Genomic DNA, 19,820 nt, shown 5'->3' on the forward strand with positions numbered 1-19,820 from the left:
TATATATATATATATATATATATAAAGAATATAAGAAAACTAGCTAATGTTGATAAAACATATATATAGTTCATATGATGTTATATCTGAAAACCTAAGATTAAGCCTCAAATCTATTAATCTAAGTATTAAAATTGTTGCAGCTGTAAGTAGATAGAACGAGAAAAAACTTCAGTTCTTCACATGATACATTTTTCGGTAGCTAGTCTTCTACAAACTAAGTCTCACTTACTGTGAACGTTGAAGAAAAAGAGAGCGAGGCATGGAAGAGCCACGACGTGTATAACTTCAGTTCCATTACATGATGCAACTTTCCAGTCATTTTGAAAATATACATGTATAGCACAGCTTATACACAAATAATACCAATGGGCTTTATAAATATACCTCTTTTCTTTTTCAAACAAGATGGATTTAGCTTTCTTTACAATAGAGTCCTCACTCGTATCAGGCTTTTGCTGGAACAGAGAGCTGTAGTTATCAGGTGTTCTTTTCTAAAACTGATAATGCTGGAGTAAGATAGTTATTCGCTTTGTCGGGCAAATGTGCAACCTTCACAGGCAATAAGAATAGTAGCTCAGGGGGGAACAATCAGTTCTAAAAAATGTGATAACAAGCTACCATTAATTTAAAAATGGGTTAATTTCACATAGACCTCTTGAAGTGTTATTGTTTTCCACTTATTATCGCTGTAGTTTAATTGTTGTAGATAGATTCCCTGGAGCAGATTTTTTGACTAGTTTACCCAGAGGCAATATCTATAAAAATTTCACCTAGGGTAAAAGAGTCAACAAAATTTAATCCGGTGGTCTATCTGCAACAATGAAACTATAGGGGTTGTAAGTTCAAAACAAGAATACTTCGAGGGGTCTATAAGCAATTTAAAACTCAGTTCATCATACCAGTTCATAAAGTTCCCTCCCTTGCTCGGCGACATATTCGTAACAAACCTGCGCGCATCAAAAGCACGTAAGATCTCACTTTGAATCTCAGATGAAAGAAAGTGGCAGAGAAACATGAAACTTACATCAAAACTCTTATTTCTTGCTGTTGAGTCATGCAGTGCCTTTACACAGATATCTGCAACATCAGCACAGCTTATACCCTGCAATGAAGTGAATATTATGAATCGATGTTGTCAGAGAACATGTTTAAGTTCTTGAAATATAATCCTGTATTGGTATCTTACTTGAGAGATCCTGTTTCCTTGATCGAAGATCAAAGCTCGCTGACCCCCAGGTTCTTCCTAGAAAAACAGTGTAAATGCGTTGATGATGATCAAAACTCAAAAAACATCAGGTAGTGTCCTTTTTTTTTACACAACATAAGATAGTTGAAAAGCTAGCTTATGTTTGGCAACTCCACAAAACTTGTTTAAGTGGTACCACATTGGTCCAAATCCTTGTTTTTTTAGTTTGGCAAAAATTGGTCCCAAATTGAACTAGTTCTTTCTAGTTCAAAATATTGTCCCTAAACTAGTTCTTTTGTGAACCAACCCTTAATACGGTTCAACATTGGCCTAGTTAAGAAAAAACTAGTCTAGCCTAGTTCAATTTTGAAGTTGCCAAATAACACCCTAAATGTTGGTGACCTTTGGTCGCTTTTCCCTCACGAGATAGAGGCTTTTATTGATGAATTCATAGATTGATATTACTATACATATTACTTAATCATATTCACTAGAGATATGTGTATTATACAGATTTAATGATTATAATTTTTTTGGATGCGCCAAATTTAAGCTGTAAGCTTGCACCAATTGAACGAATCAGTCTTCCCTACTGCAATAAAGCATTGCTGCAGACACGGAAAAGGAATATGGGTATAACCTGATAATCTCATGAAGATACGGAAATTTAAAACTAGGGCACATATACATTAAGGAAATGGGAGAAGTTATACACATATATTCAGACTGCACATGACGCACGAATATCGATGCATTACGGATATGGCTAATAACAAAGCCATCTAAATATTTATTTGTGGTTGATGGCCATCATCATAGCATGTGGTAAACTATAGAATGATTCGAAGAGGAAAAGATGTTATGAAATGTGTTCATGTCGTACAGAATAGCACTTGTTGCAACAATCACTATCATATCCCTTATTAAAAATAATGAAGAAACTAGACAAACGCATTATGTTTATCCTTTATCAAGAACCAGGACAAATTATATAAATGCATTACATTTAAAGATATTATAGTATAAATTCGTCATTCACAAACTCGATTTTCAATCTCATATTTTTGGATATATGTTTCTGATATCCGAGTATCCAAGTATTGGGTATTTCTCCAATATGGGTTTGTCTTCATTGAAGCATGCACACGAGATGGCTTAAAGTAAATGTTTCTGACTTGAACACTCCCAATCTAGATGGGTTAACATCTCTTCAGAATTTTCCAGAGCTTATTACGTTAATTGTGACTACTATCAACAAGGCACCACATATAACGCTGGAAAACTCATGATTAACATTGAACAATCTTGAGAGCTTCTGGATCCAGCTGGTATTGGACTTATATAAAATCATCTCACACCCAGAACTCATTAACTTGTCAACATCATCATTGTATTCAATTAGGATAGGTTCAATTCATGTCCATATAGTTACTGATTCCTTCACAGTATATGTTGTTTATATGCATTTTCTAACTTCTTAGAAAAAATGCATACTTGTTTCTGTCACTATTCTACTGATTTTTCATAGCCAATTCCAATGTCCTCTGCTTCTGTATTGGCATCCATTTTTGTATTAGTACCTCTATAGACAACCAAATATCAGTTATGGTAATGCTTTAATAACAAGCAGGCCCTTTTTCATTTTTCACATCACTAAATTCAGTAATGCTGATTACTGGCATTGCTGTATTAAACCTAGACTTTCCATTAAAATAGTGCCTTCATGAGAACATTATTATTATTATTATTTTAGTCAAATAGATCAAATACAGGATTTAAAACTGGACGTGGTTTCCTCATGATGTTTCATCATAGGAATCAAAAGTCCCTAAATACAAACACTATCGCGTGAGGTCAGTAAGTACCTGCAAAGGACCAGGACGAACGATTGTGTACCCAAGTCCTGATCTTCTTAGAGACTCCTCACCAGCCTAAAGGAAATGGAGCTAATGTTAGTTTGCTCCAAGTTTTCAGATAGAAAAACTAAAATGGATGATGTGCTATATTGTCAAATGGAGCACCTTCTTGGCTTTAAGAACCTGCTCTCTTCTTCCAGGTTCAATTCCAGATCCCGTGCAAGAGACCAATATAAAATCTGTTTCTTGCCCAGTCTGTAAAAGTTTAATAAAAGAACTGAATTCCTTAACGAGATCAAACAAGCATAGAAGGGATAACATTAGAGAGCAGAGATATTTGATTAACATAAAGAAGTACGTCAATGTAGGCCTATTGCAAAGTTAGGAAGGTGGTTCAGTTATAAATCTCAAAGTGAGAAGCCAAATCTAAATGATTTATGTAAGATTCAAATACAACTAAGAATAACTCCCCACACTCTTGCAGGGAGCAAGTGGGCATAGTATTATAGGATATTACAAAGAAATAACTAGATGAACGCAGAGCAACTTACAGGTAGGGCTTTTATATATTCCATTATTAGTTTGAAGCTTCTTAGATCCTGCCTATTTCCCGCAGATGCTTCAAGAGGTCTCTGCAGCAAGGATAAGGAGAAAGTATAAAAAACAATAACACATTCTATAGGTATCTCAAAATCCACTTTGTTGGACAAGTGACTAGCAAACCTGTCGTCTTGGTTCAAAGCGAATAGTTAAAGTATGCACAAGAAAAGGATCTAGTGGAGGATCATCTGGTTTCACTGGACGAAAAGATGAAAATGGCACTCTTACCTGCAAAATGCAGTTATGAGTAACAAAAAGTTAATATTGATAAGTGTTATATGGCATATTGAAACTATTTAATTGTCAATCTAACAACACACTCGGTTCATAATGAAGAAATAGATAAAATAAATGAGAAAAGGCTACTAAGCAAAGGAGTTTCTGACCCTGCAAAAGCCCACTTTTGTGGTCATTCGTGCAAAATATAGTTTGCTTTGAGAAGTATCAGCTAATGGGCCAGCCTCGAGAATTAAAACAAAGGACCTTCCATTTCCACCGACAGAGAGAAGCAAGCCATCATATCTATCAAGGCAAGATGATAATTTTAGAAAATTGTGAGTCTCTGTTTGATTGAAAATATATGATCTAGGTAGGAAGAGGATGAATCTAGTTTGTACATTATATTCAGCTGGACGAGCAAATAATAATAGTCTTAAGTGTAGACCCAAAGTCGAAGCCAAAGCTGGAATCAAGAAGACGAAGAAAAAATCGAGAAAACAGAAGAAGGCCTGCACGGTCGACGGCGGAGGTCGACCGCGAACGTGCACAGAGCTGGTTAGAGCCTGGAGCTGAAGGCGGTCGACCGCGACGATCGTGGAATACATAGTGAGATCTACCTATATCAATTCACAGTCAAATCAGTGTATATATCCATAATTGGTACCATCGGGTCATCTATCATGCCTGGACACATGGTAAGACTATATACCAATGTCAGATAGTCCAGTCAAACTCTCAAACATGAGTGAAATGTTCAAAATACCCAAAACAGGAAAAATTTCATAGATAGTGCGTCGGTCGACCGACTCGGTCGACCGAACTCTGCTAGTCGAAGCCAAAGCTGGAATCAAGAAGACGAAGAAAAAATCGAGAAAACAGAAGAAGGCCTGCACGGTCGACGGCGGAGGTCGACCGCGAACGTGCACAGAGCTGGTTAGAGCCTGGAGCTGAAGGCGGTCGACCGCGACGATCGACCGCACAAATCTCTGTAATGGATTTTGGTCTCGGGTTTTGGTTCGGTCGACCGTCGCGGTCGACCGTGGATACCCTGTAGGATTTTTGGGCTCTGTCGTTTGATACGATCGACCGCCGCGATCGACCGCGGGCGCGATACCTGCGCGGTCGACCGTCACGGTCGACCGCGATGCAGTCAGCCAGTTTTCTTATCTGTTTTGGATTCTGCTTCTTCCAGGACTCTATATATACCTAAACATTTTTAGGGCTTGATAGAACACAAAAAAAAAGAACTTTTTGACTGTTGAAAAGAGAGAGAATCTCAGAGAGATAAAACCCTAGTTTGAGAGCTTGTATTTCTTCTTCAATTAATAAGAGAATTGTGTGGTGTGGCTCCCGAGAACGTAGGCACGTTTGCCGAACCTCGTTAAATCTGGTGTGTGTGAAAACGGCGAAGGAATTGTGAAAAACGTGAAGAATAACCCAAAACAGACTCCACCAGACCCTGGTGTGGTGTCTGCCATGGGTGTGGTAGAATCTGTCCTGCACCACACCCTCTGTCACACCCACGGTACAGGGTGTGGCAGAATCTGTCCTGCACCACACCCTCTGCCACACCCATGGTGCAGGGTGTGGCAGACTCGTTTTTAGAATCCTCCTTTGTTTGGGAATCCTCCTTTGTTTGGGATTGTGTTTTATTATAAATAGGACCACATTTTTTAAGGTTTCTTAAGAAGAGAAAAGGAGAGAATTAGCATTGTTTTGAGCACTTTGAGAGGGAGATATTGTGAGGGAGTTGAGAGCTTTGGTTAGGGTTATATTTGAGTGATTTTGTGAGTTGTAACCCGTTGTATTTCTCCTCCATATAGTGAAATCTCCCCATCCTCTTCCCGTGGACGTAGGCAATTGCCGAACCACGTATATCTTTGTGTTTGGTTTGATTTGTCGTAATTGGCTTGGTTTGTGCAAGTGTGTGGCTTTCTTCTTCCGTGATCTCAAGTTCGTTGTGTGTGCGTGCAACGCTTCCGCATAGGCGCGCGACAAGTGGTATCAGAGCTCAGATTTCAGATCTAGGGTTTTGGATTAGGTGGAGGAAGATTCAGTTGGAAGCTTGGTTCTTGGAGTTCTAGGCTTTGGTAGAGTTAGAGTTTGAAGTTACCGTTGAAGATCTCGCTTTCCTCGTGTGGTTAGGAGTTCTATTTGGAATCCAATCTAAGGTTCAGTTGGGTAATTTCTTATTCCTTTCAAAGTTTGAATCTTTCCTTGCAATTTGGAATTTGTGATTATGGGTGAAGAAGTTGGTGAAAGCAGCAAGATGATCGACACAGTTCAAGTGGGTTTTCAGAACACTAAGATTAGTGTAGTGAAATACGACGGTAAAATCAATTTTGGTTTGTGGATGAGCGACGTACAGGATGTGTTCAATGCTCAAAATTTAGAGAAGACCATCATGATCGATGTGAGGCCACCTAAATATGAAGAGTCGGTATGAGAAAAGATGAATAGGAATGCTTGTGGGGTGATCAGGTCCTGTTTGGAACATGAGCTGAAATATGATGTGATTGGGGTAACGTCTGCGATGAAGATGTGGGAAATTCTCAACAATAAGTATCTTACGAAGAGTGTTGAGAACAGGTTATATTTGCTGCGTAGGTTATTCAGATTCCAGATGTCCCGAGGTACCTCGCTTGCAGCTCATGTGAATAACTACATTAAGTTATTGTCGGACTTGGTGATACGAGTTACCGTGCGAGCACCATTTGGTCGCGGAATTACCAAAAGGTGGGTTGAGAAGAGGACGACCAAAACACAAGAACAATTCAGTTTGGCGAAGGAAAATACCTTCTCTAGATTATGAAGAACAAAAGATTACAATCTCTCCCTCACAATCTCACTCTAGAATTGAAGAACAAGCTCTCCAAATCTCAATCTAGAATCGAAGTACCCAGTTTTCAGCCTGTGAGTCGACTCATGACTGTTATGAGTCGACTCACGGGCTGAAAACTGGATACTTTGATTCTTTTGCTTGTCGTCTCGTTCCATGCTTCCTCCTGCGTTCCCTTGTACTGTTTGACACCTCTATTCTCATGCTATCATGAGAATCATCTATCCTCAAGCTCTCATGAGGATCGCTAAGTTCCGAAGAGAAGATACACCCGTATCATGTGTCCCCTCTTTAAGAACTTGAAGTCCCGTTCAAGTTAGAACTTTTGCTGAGGAAACTCTTGAGCTCCTCCATCTTTTCTGCACCACCTGGCCTTGCTAGGAATCCGGTCTCGACGTCCGACCGGAAACAACTCATTCGTCCCGCGTCTCGTCATAGTCACCGTTCGCTCTAAATTGCAATCCTTTGTCGATGGTTTTTCTGGAAGTCTAATGCACAGCGAGACAAACTTCTTGCTTGCATTCACTAGTCTCTTCGCTCGCGTCACCGTCCCCAAGCTTGTCTCCTTCGGAAGAGATGCCGAACGAAATATAAACTTTACACCATCCTTAGTGAAGGTGTACTTCTGAGCCCGCCTCTCGTAGATCGCATATCTATCCCATAAGTACGGATTGCCCAATATAATCTGACAAACATCCAATGGAACGACGTCGCACGTGACCTCGTCAATATACGACTCGTGGAGCGCAAATCTGACAGTGCATTGATCAACTACACTCAGTTTCTCCTCCTTCTGAATCCACCCCAATGGATAGGGCTTCGGATGCTTAGCTTCTGCACCAATGCCTCGGATATCAAATTTTCTCGCTGCCCGAATCAACAATGGCATCAACCAAACTGGTCTTCACTTGCAACTTAAGAACAAAGAGTTGCTCTCTCGGGTCGTCGTCCTCTTTCGTGGTCTGTTTTCTCGTCATAAGATTGAGACTGCTGTTGGGCTCTGTCATCCCCGGGACTTCCTTCGGACCTTGAGCTATCATGTATGTCTTTTTCTCCTCCTTCCTCTTCAACCCTCTTGGCTTCAGATGAGGATACTTCTCCCAGCACCGATCAGCTGTATGCCATGTTTTCTTGCAGTGATTACAAATCAGCCCTGCTTTCCCTGGATCACCCTTTTTCTTCTCCTCCTTAGATTGAGAACCACTAGACTCGCCTCCCGTCTGTTTGGAGTATGGCCTTCACGCTCGCCTCTGTAATAGTCTCCACCGTGAATAGCCTCATCTCCTTTCGGATGTGATCGCTCAATCCCGCCATATACTTCATAAACACGGAATATTCCTCTGTCGCAATGTTGAGGACCATCGCCTGCTGCTGGAACTCCGTAGTGTATTCGTGAACGGTTTGATTGACCCTTTGGCGCAAGCCGTACCACTTGTACCAACGTTCTTCAAGGAATCCCACCGGGTAGAACTGCTTCCTAAGTAGCTCCTTGAACTTGTCCACGACACCGCCTTCTTCTCCTGCTTGTAGTAGGATTTCCACCACGTCAACGCGTGTCCTGAAAGCTTTAAAGTCACGAACACAATCTTCTCTTTCGACGAATAGCCATAAAGAGTAAAATACGTCTCCATCCGCTCGATCCAGTCGTCAAGCCTCTCGACGTCAACACTCCCATCATAAACAGGAATCTCCACCTTAAAGTCAATCTTCAGGTTCTGATAAGAATTCTTACCACCTTGATGCAATACAGTCTTAATGGTCTCCTCCTCCTCGTCGGAATCTGAATCTACTCTTTCCACATCGGACTCAACAATTTTCTTCGAAGAAGATTCACCTTGTTTGCCACCTCCATGGATAAGACTGACGAGTTGTGTGAGAGTCGAACCTATTGTCTCGATCTGCTTCTCCAATGCATCAATCCTCGTTGAATTGTCTCCTTCAGTCATCTTCTTCTTCCTTAAAACTCGGACTCCTTCCAATGAAATAAGGATCTCGTCAAGCTCCTTGTATTGCGAACGAGCCAGGACCATGCACAGGATGCCCCCTTCGTAGGATCTGTTCGCTCTGATACCAACTTGATACGAGTTACCGTGCGAGCACCCTTTGGTCGCGGAATTACCAAAAGGTGGGTTGAGAAGAGGACGACCAAAACACAAGAACAATTCAGTTTGGCGAAGGAAAATACCTTCTCTAGATTATGAAGAACAAAAGATTACAATCTCTCCCTTACAATCTCACTCTAGAATTGAAGAACAAGCTCTCCAAATCTCAATCTAGAATCTAATCTCTCTTGATTAAACTCTCTGATCTAAAAGATGTTTAGAAACCCTAAAACAATCCCTTATATAGGTGTACAAACGTGGATGGCAGTTTGGTAAATAACCAGACCCAAAACCAAATTCGTGTGAACAGAATCCCAAACGAACCAGGAAACCCTCGATGAGTCGACTCATGACTGAGATGAGTCGACTCGACAGAAACTGGAGAAATCTCAATAACCAGCGATGAGTCGACTCATGACAGTCATGAGTCGACTCAACCTGATGAGTCGACTCATAACAGTCATGAGTCGACTCACAGGCTGAAAACTGGGTACTTCGATTCTTCTGCTCGTCGTCTTGTTCCACGCTTCCTCCTGTGTTCCCTTATACTGTTTGACACCCCCTATTCTCATGCTAGTATAAGAATCATCTATCCTCAAGCTCCCATGAGGATCGCTAAGTTCCGAAGAGAAGATACATCCGTATCACTTGGCGAACGTGGATGAGAAGATCACGGATGAGTACAAGGCTATTTTTTTTTGGGAGGAGTATGATACCTTCGTGCTTATGTTGCTGAACGAGAGATCTTCTATCACTTATAGTGAAGTGACTAACGCATTGACGAACTACGATTTGAAGAGGAAGGATAAGGAGACTTCCCGCGCTAGTACTTCAGGAGAGGCCTTGTCGACAAGAGGTAGAAGCCCATATCCGAAAGGTGGTAATAGAGGAAGGTTAAAGTCAAGAAGTCGCCACCAATTAGCAAAGAACCAATGTGCATTCTGCAAGGAACATGGACATTGGAAGAGAGACTGTCCGAAGCTCAATGAGAAGGAGAATAGCAAGAAAAAGGGCCTGAAGGCCAATGAGGTGAACGTTGCGAAAGGCGATGATTCCGATGATTCGTGTTTTTCTCTTTTGATTACTCCAGAGGTGAACCATTTGGATGCATCGGATTGGATGATTGATTCTGACGCTACTTATCATGTGACTCCTAGGCGAGATTGGTTTTCATCATTTGAGAGACTCGACGGGGGTGTTGTTGTCATGGAAAATGATTAATCTTGTGGTATTTGTGGGATAGGTACTGTGAGGATTCGGATGCACGATGGAGTAGTCCGTGAGTTGAAGGAGGTGAGATTCATTCCTCAACTGAAGAAGAATCTTATCTCAGTTGGAGCTTTGGAGGCGAAGGGATTCAGGGTGACCTTTGAGGATGCTGTAGCGAAGGTTATTAAGGGATCTTTGGTGGTGATGAAGGGAGTCCGCAGTCGTAATTTATACTATCTGAAGGGGAACACCGAGATTGGCCAGGTTGCTTTGGCTATTTCAGAGGCGGACATGAGCAGACTTTGGCATTACAGGTTAGGACACACAGGTGAAAAGTCACTGCAGATATTGTGCAAGCAGGGGCTATTGAAGGGAGCCAAGAGTGGTAAAGTGGAATTCTGTGAGCACCGTGTACTTGGCAAGAAGACAAAGGTGAAGTTCGGGATGGTCATTCATAGGACGAGGGGCATCTTGGACTACGTACACACAGATGTTTGGGGTCCCACCAAGACGGCATCACTTGATGGTCGATATTGGTTCGTCACGTTCGTTGATGACTATTCTAGGCGATGTTGGGTGTACACCATGAAGCATAAGAGTGAAGTCCTAGATTTGTTTGAGGAGTGGAAGAAGAGATTAGAACTGTAAACTGGGAGAAAGATCAAGACGTTGCGATCCGACAACGACGGTGAGTATACTTCAGACCCCTTTCAGCAGCTATGTCGAGACGAGGGCATAGAAAGGCACTTCACAGTTAGTCATACACCTCAGCAGAATGGGGTGACGGAGAGGTTAAATCGATCTTTGCTGGAGAAGATTCGATATTTATTGGCGCATAGTGGTTTGGAGAAGATCTTTTGGGCTGAGACACTTTCTTATGCGAGCTACCTCATTAATAGGCTGCCTTCATCTGCGATTGAGGGGAACACCCCTATGGAGATGTGGTCGGGAGAGACAGCACATGACTATGACCAGCTTAAGGTATTTGGTTGCCCTGCATATTATCATGTTAAAACTGATAAGTTGGAACCTCGAGCTAGGAAAGCCATATTTATAGGATTCAAGCGTGATGTCAATGGATACAAGCTTTGGGATCCAGTTGATAAGAAAATTATGCTGAATAGGGACGTTACATTCGATGAGACTTCTATCTTGAAGCTTCCCAGCTCTCATCAGGTGGAGAGCGACCCGATAGAGCAGATATCGCAGGTGGTGGAGATTGATGCAGCTCCACAGAGTCTAAATGGTACAGTATCATTAGAGTGCCGACTGAGGTGACGCCAGGCGAGCACGTCGGTGATGCGAAGGATATGGGTACTCATGAGTAGGATCAGAGACCGATGGCTCAGGTTTAGGATTCTATTGCGGTTCGGAGACAGAGGAGAGACATACGGGTGCCAGCACGGTATGCCGACACAGTTGCATATGCACTTATGGTGGAGAGTATCGATGAGATGGTGCCTGCTACATTCGTGTCTGCCATGGGTGTGGTAAAATCTGTCCTGCACCACACCCTCTGCCACACCCACGGTGCAGGGTGTAACAAAATCTGTCCTGCACCACACCCTCTACCACACCCATGGTGCAGGGTGTGACAAAATCTGTCCTGCACCACACCCTCTACCACACCCATGGTGCAGGGTGTGGCAGACTCGTTTTTAGAATCCTCCTTTGTTTGGGAATCCTCCTTTGTTTGGGATTGTGTTTTATTATAAATAGGACCACGTTTTTTAAGGTTTCTTAAGGAGAGAAAAAGAGAGAATTAGCATTGTTTTGAGCACTTTGAGAGGGAGATATTATGAGGGAATTGAGTGCTTTGGTTAGAATAATATTTGAGTGATTTTGTGAGTTGTAACCCGTTGTATTTCTCCTCCATATAGTAAAATCTCTCCATCCTCTCCCCGTGGACGTAGGCAATTGCCGAACCACGTATATCTCTGTGTTTGGTTTGATTTGTCGTAATTGGCTTCGTTTGTGCAAGTGTGTGCCTTTCTTCTTCCGTGATCTCAAGTTCGTTGTGTGTGCGTGCAACGCTTCCGCATAGGCGCGCGATAGTGTGTTCATCTCCTTTACTCTTTTACAAGCTTTGATCTAATTTGTGGTGAATTTCCTACTTTCCTACTTTCAACACAAGGTCCAGAAGGACAAGGATTCGATTGATTGTTTTGAATTCCCAACAACTGGTATCAAAGTTTCGTTCAGCAATTTGTGTGAAAGCCATGGCAGAGGAAAACAAATCAAAGATCGAGAAGTTTGACGGTTCAAACTTTGCATACTGGAAGTCGCAGATGAAGGACTATCTGTACCAGAAGGACTTGTATCGCCCGTTGATGGGCAAAGAGAAGGGACAGAAGAAAGAGGAGCCAGATGGTGATTGGGAGATACGATAGGAAGGCTTTAGGGCAAATCCGGTTGTTGCTCGTCAAATCAGTAGCCCACAATATATTAAAGAAGAAGACGACGGTGGGGCTTATGGAAGCACTCGCGAAGATGTACGAGTAACCGTCGGCAGCAAACAAGGTGCATCTCGTCAAAACTTTTTTTAACCTCAAGATGACAGAAGGACGGTCCTTCACGATGCACCTCAGCGAGTTCAACACGATTGTTGATCAGCTTATCTCTGTAGACATCACGTTTGATGACGAAGTACAGACCCTATTGTTACTATCTTAGTTACCGGATAGTTGGATAGGTTGTGTGACGACAATCAGCAATTCAGCGGGGAAAAAAAGGTTAAAGCTGAGTGAGGTGGTTAGCATAATTCTATCCGAGGAGGTTAGAAGAAAATCGTCCAAATCAGAAGGTTTAGATTCAGCTCTATGTTTCGAGCAGAGAGGCAGAAGCCAGAAGAAAGGAAACAGAACAGGAATCGGTCGAAATCAGTAAAGAAGATGTCGAACTCGAATGTTAGGCCTATCAAAGGGAAGTGTTGGAACTGCGGCCAGGAGGGCCATATGTCTTCAGTCTGCAAGAGTCCAAAGAAGAAAGCGGGTGAGCAGCAGGCTCATATTGTGCAGGATGCCTTGATTCTTGCTATGAACAGCGACTCGGATTCTTGGGTCATCGACTCAGGAGCCTCTTTCCACGCCACTGCTAACAAAAAGCTTCTTCAGAATTATGTAGCAGGGAACTTTGAAAAAATATATTTAGGGAATAACGAGCCATGTAATATTATTAGAAAGGGTGAAGTGCAGATTCAGATGAAAGGCTCTAAGTGGACCTTAACGAACATGAGATACGTGCCGAAGCTGAAGATGAATCTTGTTTCGGTGGGACAACTTGGAGCAGAAGGCTATGTTTCAACATTCACAGGGGATTCGTGAAGAATCTCCAACGGTACGATGATAGTTGCCCGAGGCAACAAACTCGAGACTCTCTACCTCACCTTACATGCGAATGACACCCTCGTAATTGTAACTGGCAAAGAGAGTACAGATTTGTGACATAACAGGCTAGGGCACATGAGCGAGAAGGGGGTGAAGATCTTACATTCACAGTAAAAACCGACCGGGATCGACTTCGCGGAAGTCGGGGTTTGTGAAGACTGCATCTTTGGAAAGCAGAAGAGGGTTAGTTTCCAGAAGGGTGGAAGGCTACCTAAGGCTCAAAAGTTAGAGTTGATTCATACAAATATATGGGGTTCAGCCAGTATGTCTTCTTTTGACGGTTCGATATATTATGTCACCTTCATCGACGATCACTCGAGGAAGGTATGAGTCATGAAGCACAAGTCAAAGGTGTTCGGAGTCTTCAAGAAGTGGAAGGTCATGGTGGAGAACGAGACAGATCTGAAGGTGAAGTGTCTGAGATCAGACAATGGTAGAGAATATGAATTAGAGGAGTTCAAGAGGTTCTGTCCTACGAATGAGATTCGATTAGAGAGGACTATTTCAGGGACGCCGCAACAGAACGACATTGCAAAGATGATGAATAGAACCTTGATAGAGCGTACCAGGAGCATGCGATTACATGCAGGTCTGCCTAAGATATTTTGGACGGATGCGGTGTATACGACAGCTTACCTTATTAATCACGACCCTTCAGTTCCATTAGATTTTGGAATTCTAGAGGAGGTTTGGAGTGGTAAAAAGGTCAATCTCTCACACCTGCGGGTATTTGGTTGTGTGGCTTATGTTCATATCAGTGACCACGTCAGGGACAAGCTAGAGGCTAAGTCACAAAAGTACATATTTATTGGATACGACATTGATGAGTTCGGGTATCGTCTTTGGGATGAGAAGAACAGGAAGATCATCAGAAGCAGGAACGTGATATTGAATGAGGAGGTGGTGTATAAGAACAGGAAAAATACCAATGATAACCAAAGCAGTGGGAGCAACACTTCGGATGCAGGTGGATCCGAGTACATAGATATAAAGGAACTTTCAGATAGGGGTGATGATATTTGTTCTGATCACAGAACGGAGGAGGCTCTAGGTGCAGAAGAAACTACCCAGGGCATGGAGCTTAGAAGGTCATCCAGGGTACCCAAACCAAATCCCAGATATCTTTCATCTCTTGACTACTTATTATTGACAGATAGCGGTAAGTCGGAGTGCTATGAAGAGGCAATGCAAGTGAGTGAATCTCAGCAGTGGGAGCATGCGATGCAGGAGGAGATGGATTCTCTACTCACTAATGAGACATGGGAGTTAGCCCAGCTACCTGTACAGAAGAAGGCTTTACATAACAAATGGGTCTACCGGGTCAAGCAAGAGAGTGATGGAAGCAAGAGATTCAAGGCCAGGTTAGTAGTGAAGGGGTTTCAACAGCGGGAATGAGTGGACTACACGGAGATATTTTCCTCTGTTGTGAAGCTCACAACCATCAGAGTGGTGTTGTGTTTGGTAGCTACAGAAGATCTCTTTCTTGAGCAGTTAGATGTGAAGATTGACTTTCTTCATGGTGACTTGGATGAAGAAATCTACATGAAGCAGCCTGTTGGCTTCATTGAAGAAAGAAAGGAAGAGATGGTGTGCAAGCTCAAGAAGAGCTTATATGGCTTAAAACAGGCTCCGAGACAGTAGTATAAGAAGTTTGATAACTTCATGCAAAATAATGGCTACAGAAGATGCAATTCGGATCATTGCTGTTATTTCAAAATGTTCGAGTCTAGCTTCATTATCTTGTTTTTATATGTTGATGACATGTTGGTAGCAAGACCGTGTTTAGAAGATATAAACAGTTTGAAGAAGCAGCTAGCAAAGGAATTTGCAATGAAGAATCTGTGTGCAACAAAGCAGATTGTAGGGATGCAAATCAGTAGGGATGAAGCTAAAGGGACGTTGAGATTGAGCCAAGCTGAATACATTGAGAAGGTACTTCAGAGGTTCAATATGCAGGATACTAAAGTTGTTAGCACGCCCCTTGGAAATCAGTTCAAGTTATTTGAGGAGCAATCGCCTAAGACAGATGCAGATAGAGAGCATATGAGCAGGGTGTCATATTCTTCGGCCATTAGGAGTCTCATGTACGCGATGGTTTGCACGAGGTCGGACATCGCCCATGCAGTGGGAGTTATGAGCAGGTTTGTAAGCAATCCAATGAAGCAGCATTGGAAGGCCGTGAAGTGGATAATACGGTACTTGAGGGGAAAAACGAACAAGCCACTATATTTCAGGAGGAAGGAGTTGGTGCTGAAGGGATACGTGGATGCGGACTTCGCCAGTGATAATGATACGAGGCAAAGCACCACGGGGTATGTTTACACCTTAGCGTCGACAGCAGTGAGCTGGGTCTCACGTCTGCAGAAGATTGTGATTTTGTCTACAACCGAGGCTGAGTATATCGCGGTGACTGAAACAAGCAAGGAGATGATCTGGTTGAACGGGTATTTGAAAGAGTTGGATCTGAAGCAAGAAAGAGGAGTTCTTTATTGTGATAGCCAGAACGCTATACATCTTGCCAAGAATCCAGTATATCATACCATAACGAAGCATATCGACGTAAAATACCATTTTATACGCTCACTAGTTGAAGACGAAAAGTTACGTTTGATGAAGATTTTAGGGAGTCAAAATCTGACGGACATGTTGACGAAGATAGTCACCATTGAGAAACTAAAGTTGTGCGTAACTTCAGTTGGCCTTCACGAGTAGAAAACGAAGGCGGAGCCATACTACGAGGATCGGCGAGATCGTCGGGATATTATTGATTGAAGAAATGTTTTTTCGAGGAGGAGAAGATACATACGAAGAAGGGGAGAGTTCGAGTGAGCTCGCTGATGGCACTTTGATCTCCAAGTGGGAGATTGTTAGTCTAAAGTGTAGACCCAAAGTCGAAGCCAAAGCTGGAATCAAGAAGACGAAGAAAAAATCGAGAAAACAGAAGGAGGCCTTCACGGTTGACCGCGGAGGTCGACCGCGAACGTGCACAGAGCTGGTTAGAGCCTGGAGCTGAAGGCGGTCGACCGCGACGGTCGACTGCACAAATCTCTATAATGGATTTTGGTCTCGGTTTTTGGTTCGGTCGACCGTCGCGATCGACCGTGGATACTCTGTAGGATTTTTGGGCTCTGTCGTTTGATACGGTCGACCGTCGCGGTCGACCGCGACGTAGTCAGCTAGTTTCCTTATCTGTTTTGGATTCTGTTTCTTCTAGGACTCTATATATACCTAAACGTTTTTAGGGCTTGATAGAACACGAAAAAGAGAGCTTTTTGACTGTAGAAAACCTGCGCGATTGACCGCCACAGTCGACCGCGACGCAGTCAGCCAGTTTTCTTATCTGTTTTGGATTATGTTTCTTCCAGGACTCTATATATATCTAAACGTTTTTAGGGTTTGATAGAATACAAAAAAGAGAACTTTTTAACTGTAGAAAGAGAGAGAATCTCAGAGAGATAAAATCCTAGTTTGAGAGCTTGTATTTCTTCTTCAATTAATAAGAGAATTGTGTGGTGTTGCTCCCGAGGACATAGGCACGTTTGCCGAACCTCGTTAAATCTGGTGTGTTCATCTCCTTTACTCTTTTACAAGCTTTGATCTAATTTGTGGTGAATTTCCTACTTTCTTACTTTCAATACAAGGTCCGGAAGGGCAAGGGTTCGATTGATTGTTTCGAATCCCCAACAAATAACTCATTCAAACTCACAAAAGAAAGCACCCATTACCTGTCTAGAGTGGAACCTAATGGAAGGGAAAGCTTCTTTGAGAGTTCAACATAGCCACCTCTGGTATAAACATACCCTGCAGTGGAGCAAAAAGAAAAGGAAAATAAAATGTGTAACTTCCTCATATATACGACATTTAAGAGGTAAGTGAAAGGATGTTCAAATAATTGATGTTGCATACAAGACAAGTTCACCTTTCTTGAATTTAAGGTTATCAGATTGAAGCGTCACTAGAAAGAGGGTTAAATGCAGATAGACGCTCTATAATATCACTAAATTGCAGATAGAACCCATGTAGGTCTTTCATTCAGATAGAACCCACAAGTGATTTTTTTTTTTTTTTGACATTTTTTAACCCTCAGGGGGTCTATTTGTCAAAAAATAATTCTCTTTCTATAAGGGTAAAGGAGTAAAGAAAAATCACTCAGGGGGCCTGTCTGCAACAATAGAACTATAAGGGGTCTATCTGCAATTGGGCCATTGTACAAGGGTTTGTATGCAATTAACCTTAGAAAAAAATAATGGCTGGTCAAATTTGGCAAAATTATGGAGTATATTTGCAAGTTTACCTGAGAATACAGCTTCACCAGTTTCTGTAAATTCAAATTTTGCATCTGTTCCTCCATCATATTTGGTAGCAACTACATCCTGAAAATAGGTTCCTTGCCGAACTTCCCAATCTTCCAATGATTCAGGAGACCTGAATTTAGCAAGTAAAAGCTTGCTTTTGCTACTTTTTCCGGCCCTTAGCTGTGCTAGCTGATTGTTATAATCCTGCAAGTTTATAATCACCAAGCGAAGCCAAGTACAGTGCATATTAGCATCTTAGAGGTATTAATGCGGATAACTCAGCTATAGAATGCAAACCTGAAATGCTTTAGTGACATTGGTCACTCCTTGGTAATCAACTCTGTTGAGATCCCCAGTTATAGCTGATCGTGCAGTCGCACAATAGATGATCTTGTTGCATCCTTCAACAGCAGCCCTCAGGGTCGAAGGTTCACCAACATCACCAACCACAATATCCACTGATCTTGGGAGCATATCTATCACTTCTGGATCAGCTTTCCTTACTAAAGCCTGATTAATTTATCTGAGATTTTAGCTTGCTTAACAAATAATCTAAACACTCAGTTTGCTTTACAACTGATTTAATTAAAATTTAATAGCATGTAAAATAAATTAAAATTGTTCTTATTTTTACTGGGCACAAAAATTTAAACATCCATGAAAGTTTAATCCAGGCAGAAGTACTTTGGAAGAAGAATAAATATCAATAGCAATATTAAAGAATAATCCGCTAATCAGGAAGGTTATACTCCAGTATGAAAGTAAGTTTGCAAAGAGATTTAATCAGTTATTATTCCTTTTAATGTATAAATATGATTGTGATGGCCTTTTTGTGCAGCGTGTTCAGGTATTTATTGAAACCAAACAAACAAATCTAGAACACACTAGACATTTTCTCCTGTTCTACAATTTCCTGAATAAGTTTTTTTTTCTGAAGTTAATTTTTCTATTTTATGTTAGAACATATTAGTGTTTACCCTCTGATTTATTTGGTTGTAATAATCTGACTTGCTATATATAGAACCAAATGAGCAACTTTATGCTTCTTGGACTTTAGTTTCTTGCACTATATGAAGTGAAGGTGAACCCTTTTGAAATCAGTAATTTTCTCCCCGAACTTTATGTTTTCTTTACCTAAACTTATAATAATGACTCCATAGTTCTTACACCATCTACCCTTTACCTTATGAAACTAAAGCTGATAATTGAAGATGAAATGTCCTAGTAAGCCTTTATCCCTACAATACATGGCTCAAACATTTTCTAATGATGATCCACTTGATAATGCTTCTCTGTTTAACAATATATTGGTACTCTCTGAAACTTAACTTACGTCAAGATATTGCTTATGTATACATGTCCTATCTTCCATCATCAATCATCCAGTCCTTGTTGTGATATTATTGATACTGTTGCCTTATTTGCCAATTCCGTGTGTCATACTTGCGCAAGCAGGTACTGTTAGATTTTGTCGGTGAGCAATTTGCTCGTATTCATCCCTAAATTTACTGCATTGCAAAAGAGACTCAATGACTTAATTAAAGGGAACAAATGCATCTAATTTCAAAAGACTAGGCATCATTTCCTTTCATATCTTCAGTTTAACAAACTAACATAATGCATCAGTCGGATAAACAGCTTCATACTTGCACATTGTTGGGTACCATTCAGAATTCTTTTGCATCAAATATTGAATGGCCATATAACATCCTCCACCCAACTCCGAATGCAGAGCCTATCCGCCACTAGTTCACAGTCCAGCTTCTCAATCACAGCCGTCTATTATCCAATAAAATGGTTACGACTCTTTTTAATGAAAATCGAAATGACTGTAACTCATGGAAGGGTATCCTGATAGGCTGGTGATATATATCTCAAGTAGATTATAACTGTCGTAGACGTAAATGATGGTTACTATTGGAGAAGTAGTTTCTCCACTGCCAGGTGAGACGTAAAGGCAAATCAAATTCAGTCAACTCTTGCGTGGTGGGTGCTAGTTTTTAACTTCAGATTTTCCCATCCTAAACTTACACCCTCATCTCTCCACTCGCCGGTGTTAAAAGTCAATGCCAGTACCCCTTCCACACCAAAACCTTATTTCTTAGGGTAAATTATGCATTTCGCC

At 41.6% G+C, this 19,820-nt stretch overlaps 1 protein-coding gene across 1 annotated transcript; it reads right to left on the minus strand.

Annotated features, from left to right (window-relative positions):
- On the minus strand, nucleotides 157-19,362 carry LOC109841671. The gene is made up of 13 exons (XM_020410620.1): nucleotides 19,342-19,362; nucleotides 17,993-18,205; nucleotides 17,695-17,899; nucleotides 17,126-17,201; nucleotides 4,032-4,167; nucleotides 3,769-3,873; nucleotides 3,597-3,677; nucleotides 3,211-3,300; nucleotides 3,055-3,120; nucleotides 1,190-1,246; nucleotides 1,028-1,105; nucleotides 903-950; nucleotides 157-552 (listed from the first exon to the last, which is right to left on the minus strand). Exons 1-13 carry the CDS (start codon nucleotides 19,360-19,362, stop codon nucleotides 481-483), a joined length of 1,248 nt encoding a protein of 415 aa, XP_020266209.1. The 3' UTR covers nucleotides 157-480.

Source organism: Asparagus officinalis, chromosome 5 (genome assembly GCF_001876935.1).
Source record: "Asparagus officinalis chromosome 5, Aspof.V1, whole genome shotgun sequence".
NCBI classification, from domain to species: Eukaryota; Viridiplantae; Streptophyta; class Magnoliopsida; order Asparagales; family Asparagaceae; genus Asparagus; species Asparagus officinalis.

Excerpts from the sequence above, each read along its gene's own strand:
- LOC109841671 (XM_020410620.1), bottom strand. The coding sequence starts at position 19,362 with ATGGTACCCAACAATGTGCAA. Across the intron at positions 17,900-17,992 it reads ATGTCACTAAAGCATTTCAG|GATTATAACAATCAGCTAGC; the intron begins GTTTGCATTCTA and ends ATAAACTTGCAG. Across the intron at positions 3,678-3,768 it reads GCTTTGAACCAAGACGACAG|AGACCTCTTGAAGCATCTGC; the intron begins GTTTGCTAGTCA and ends TCCTTGCTGCAG.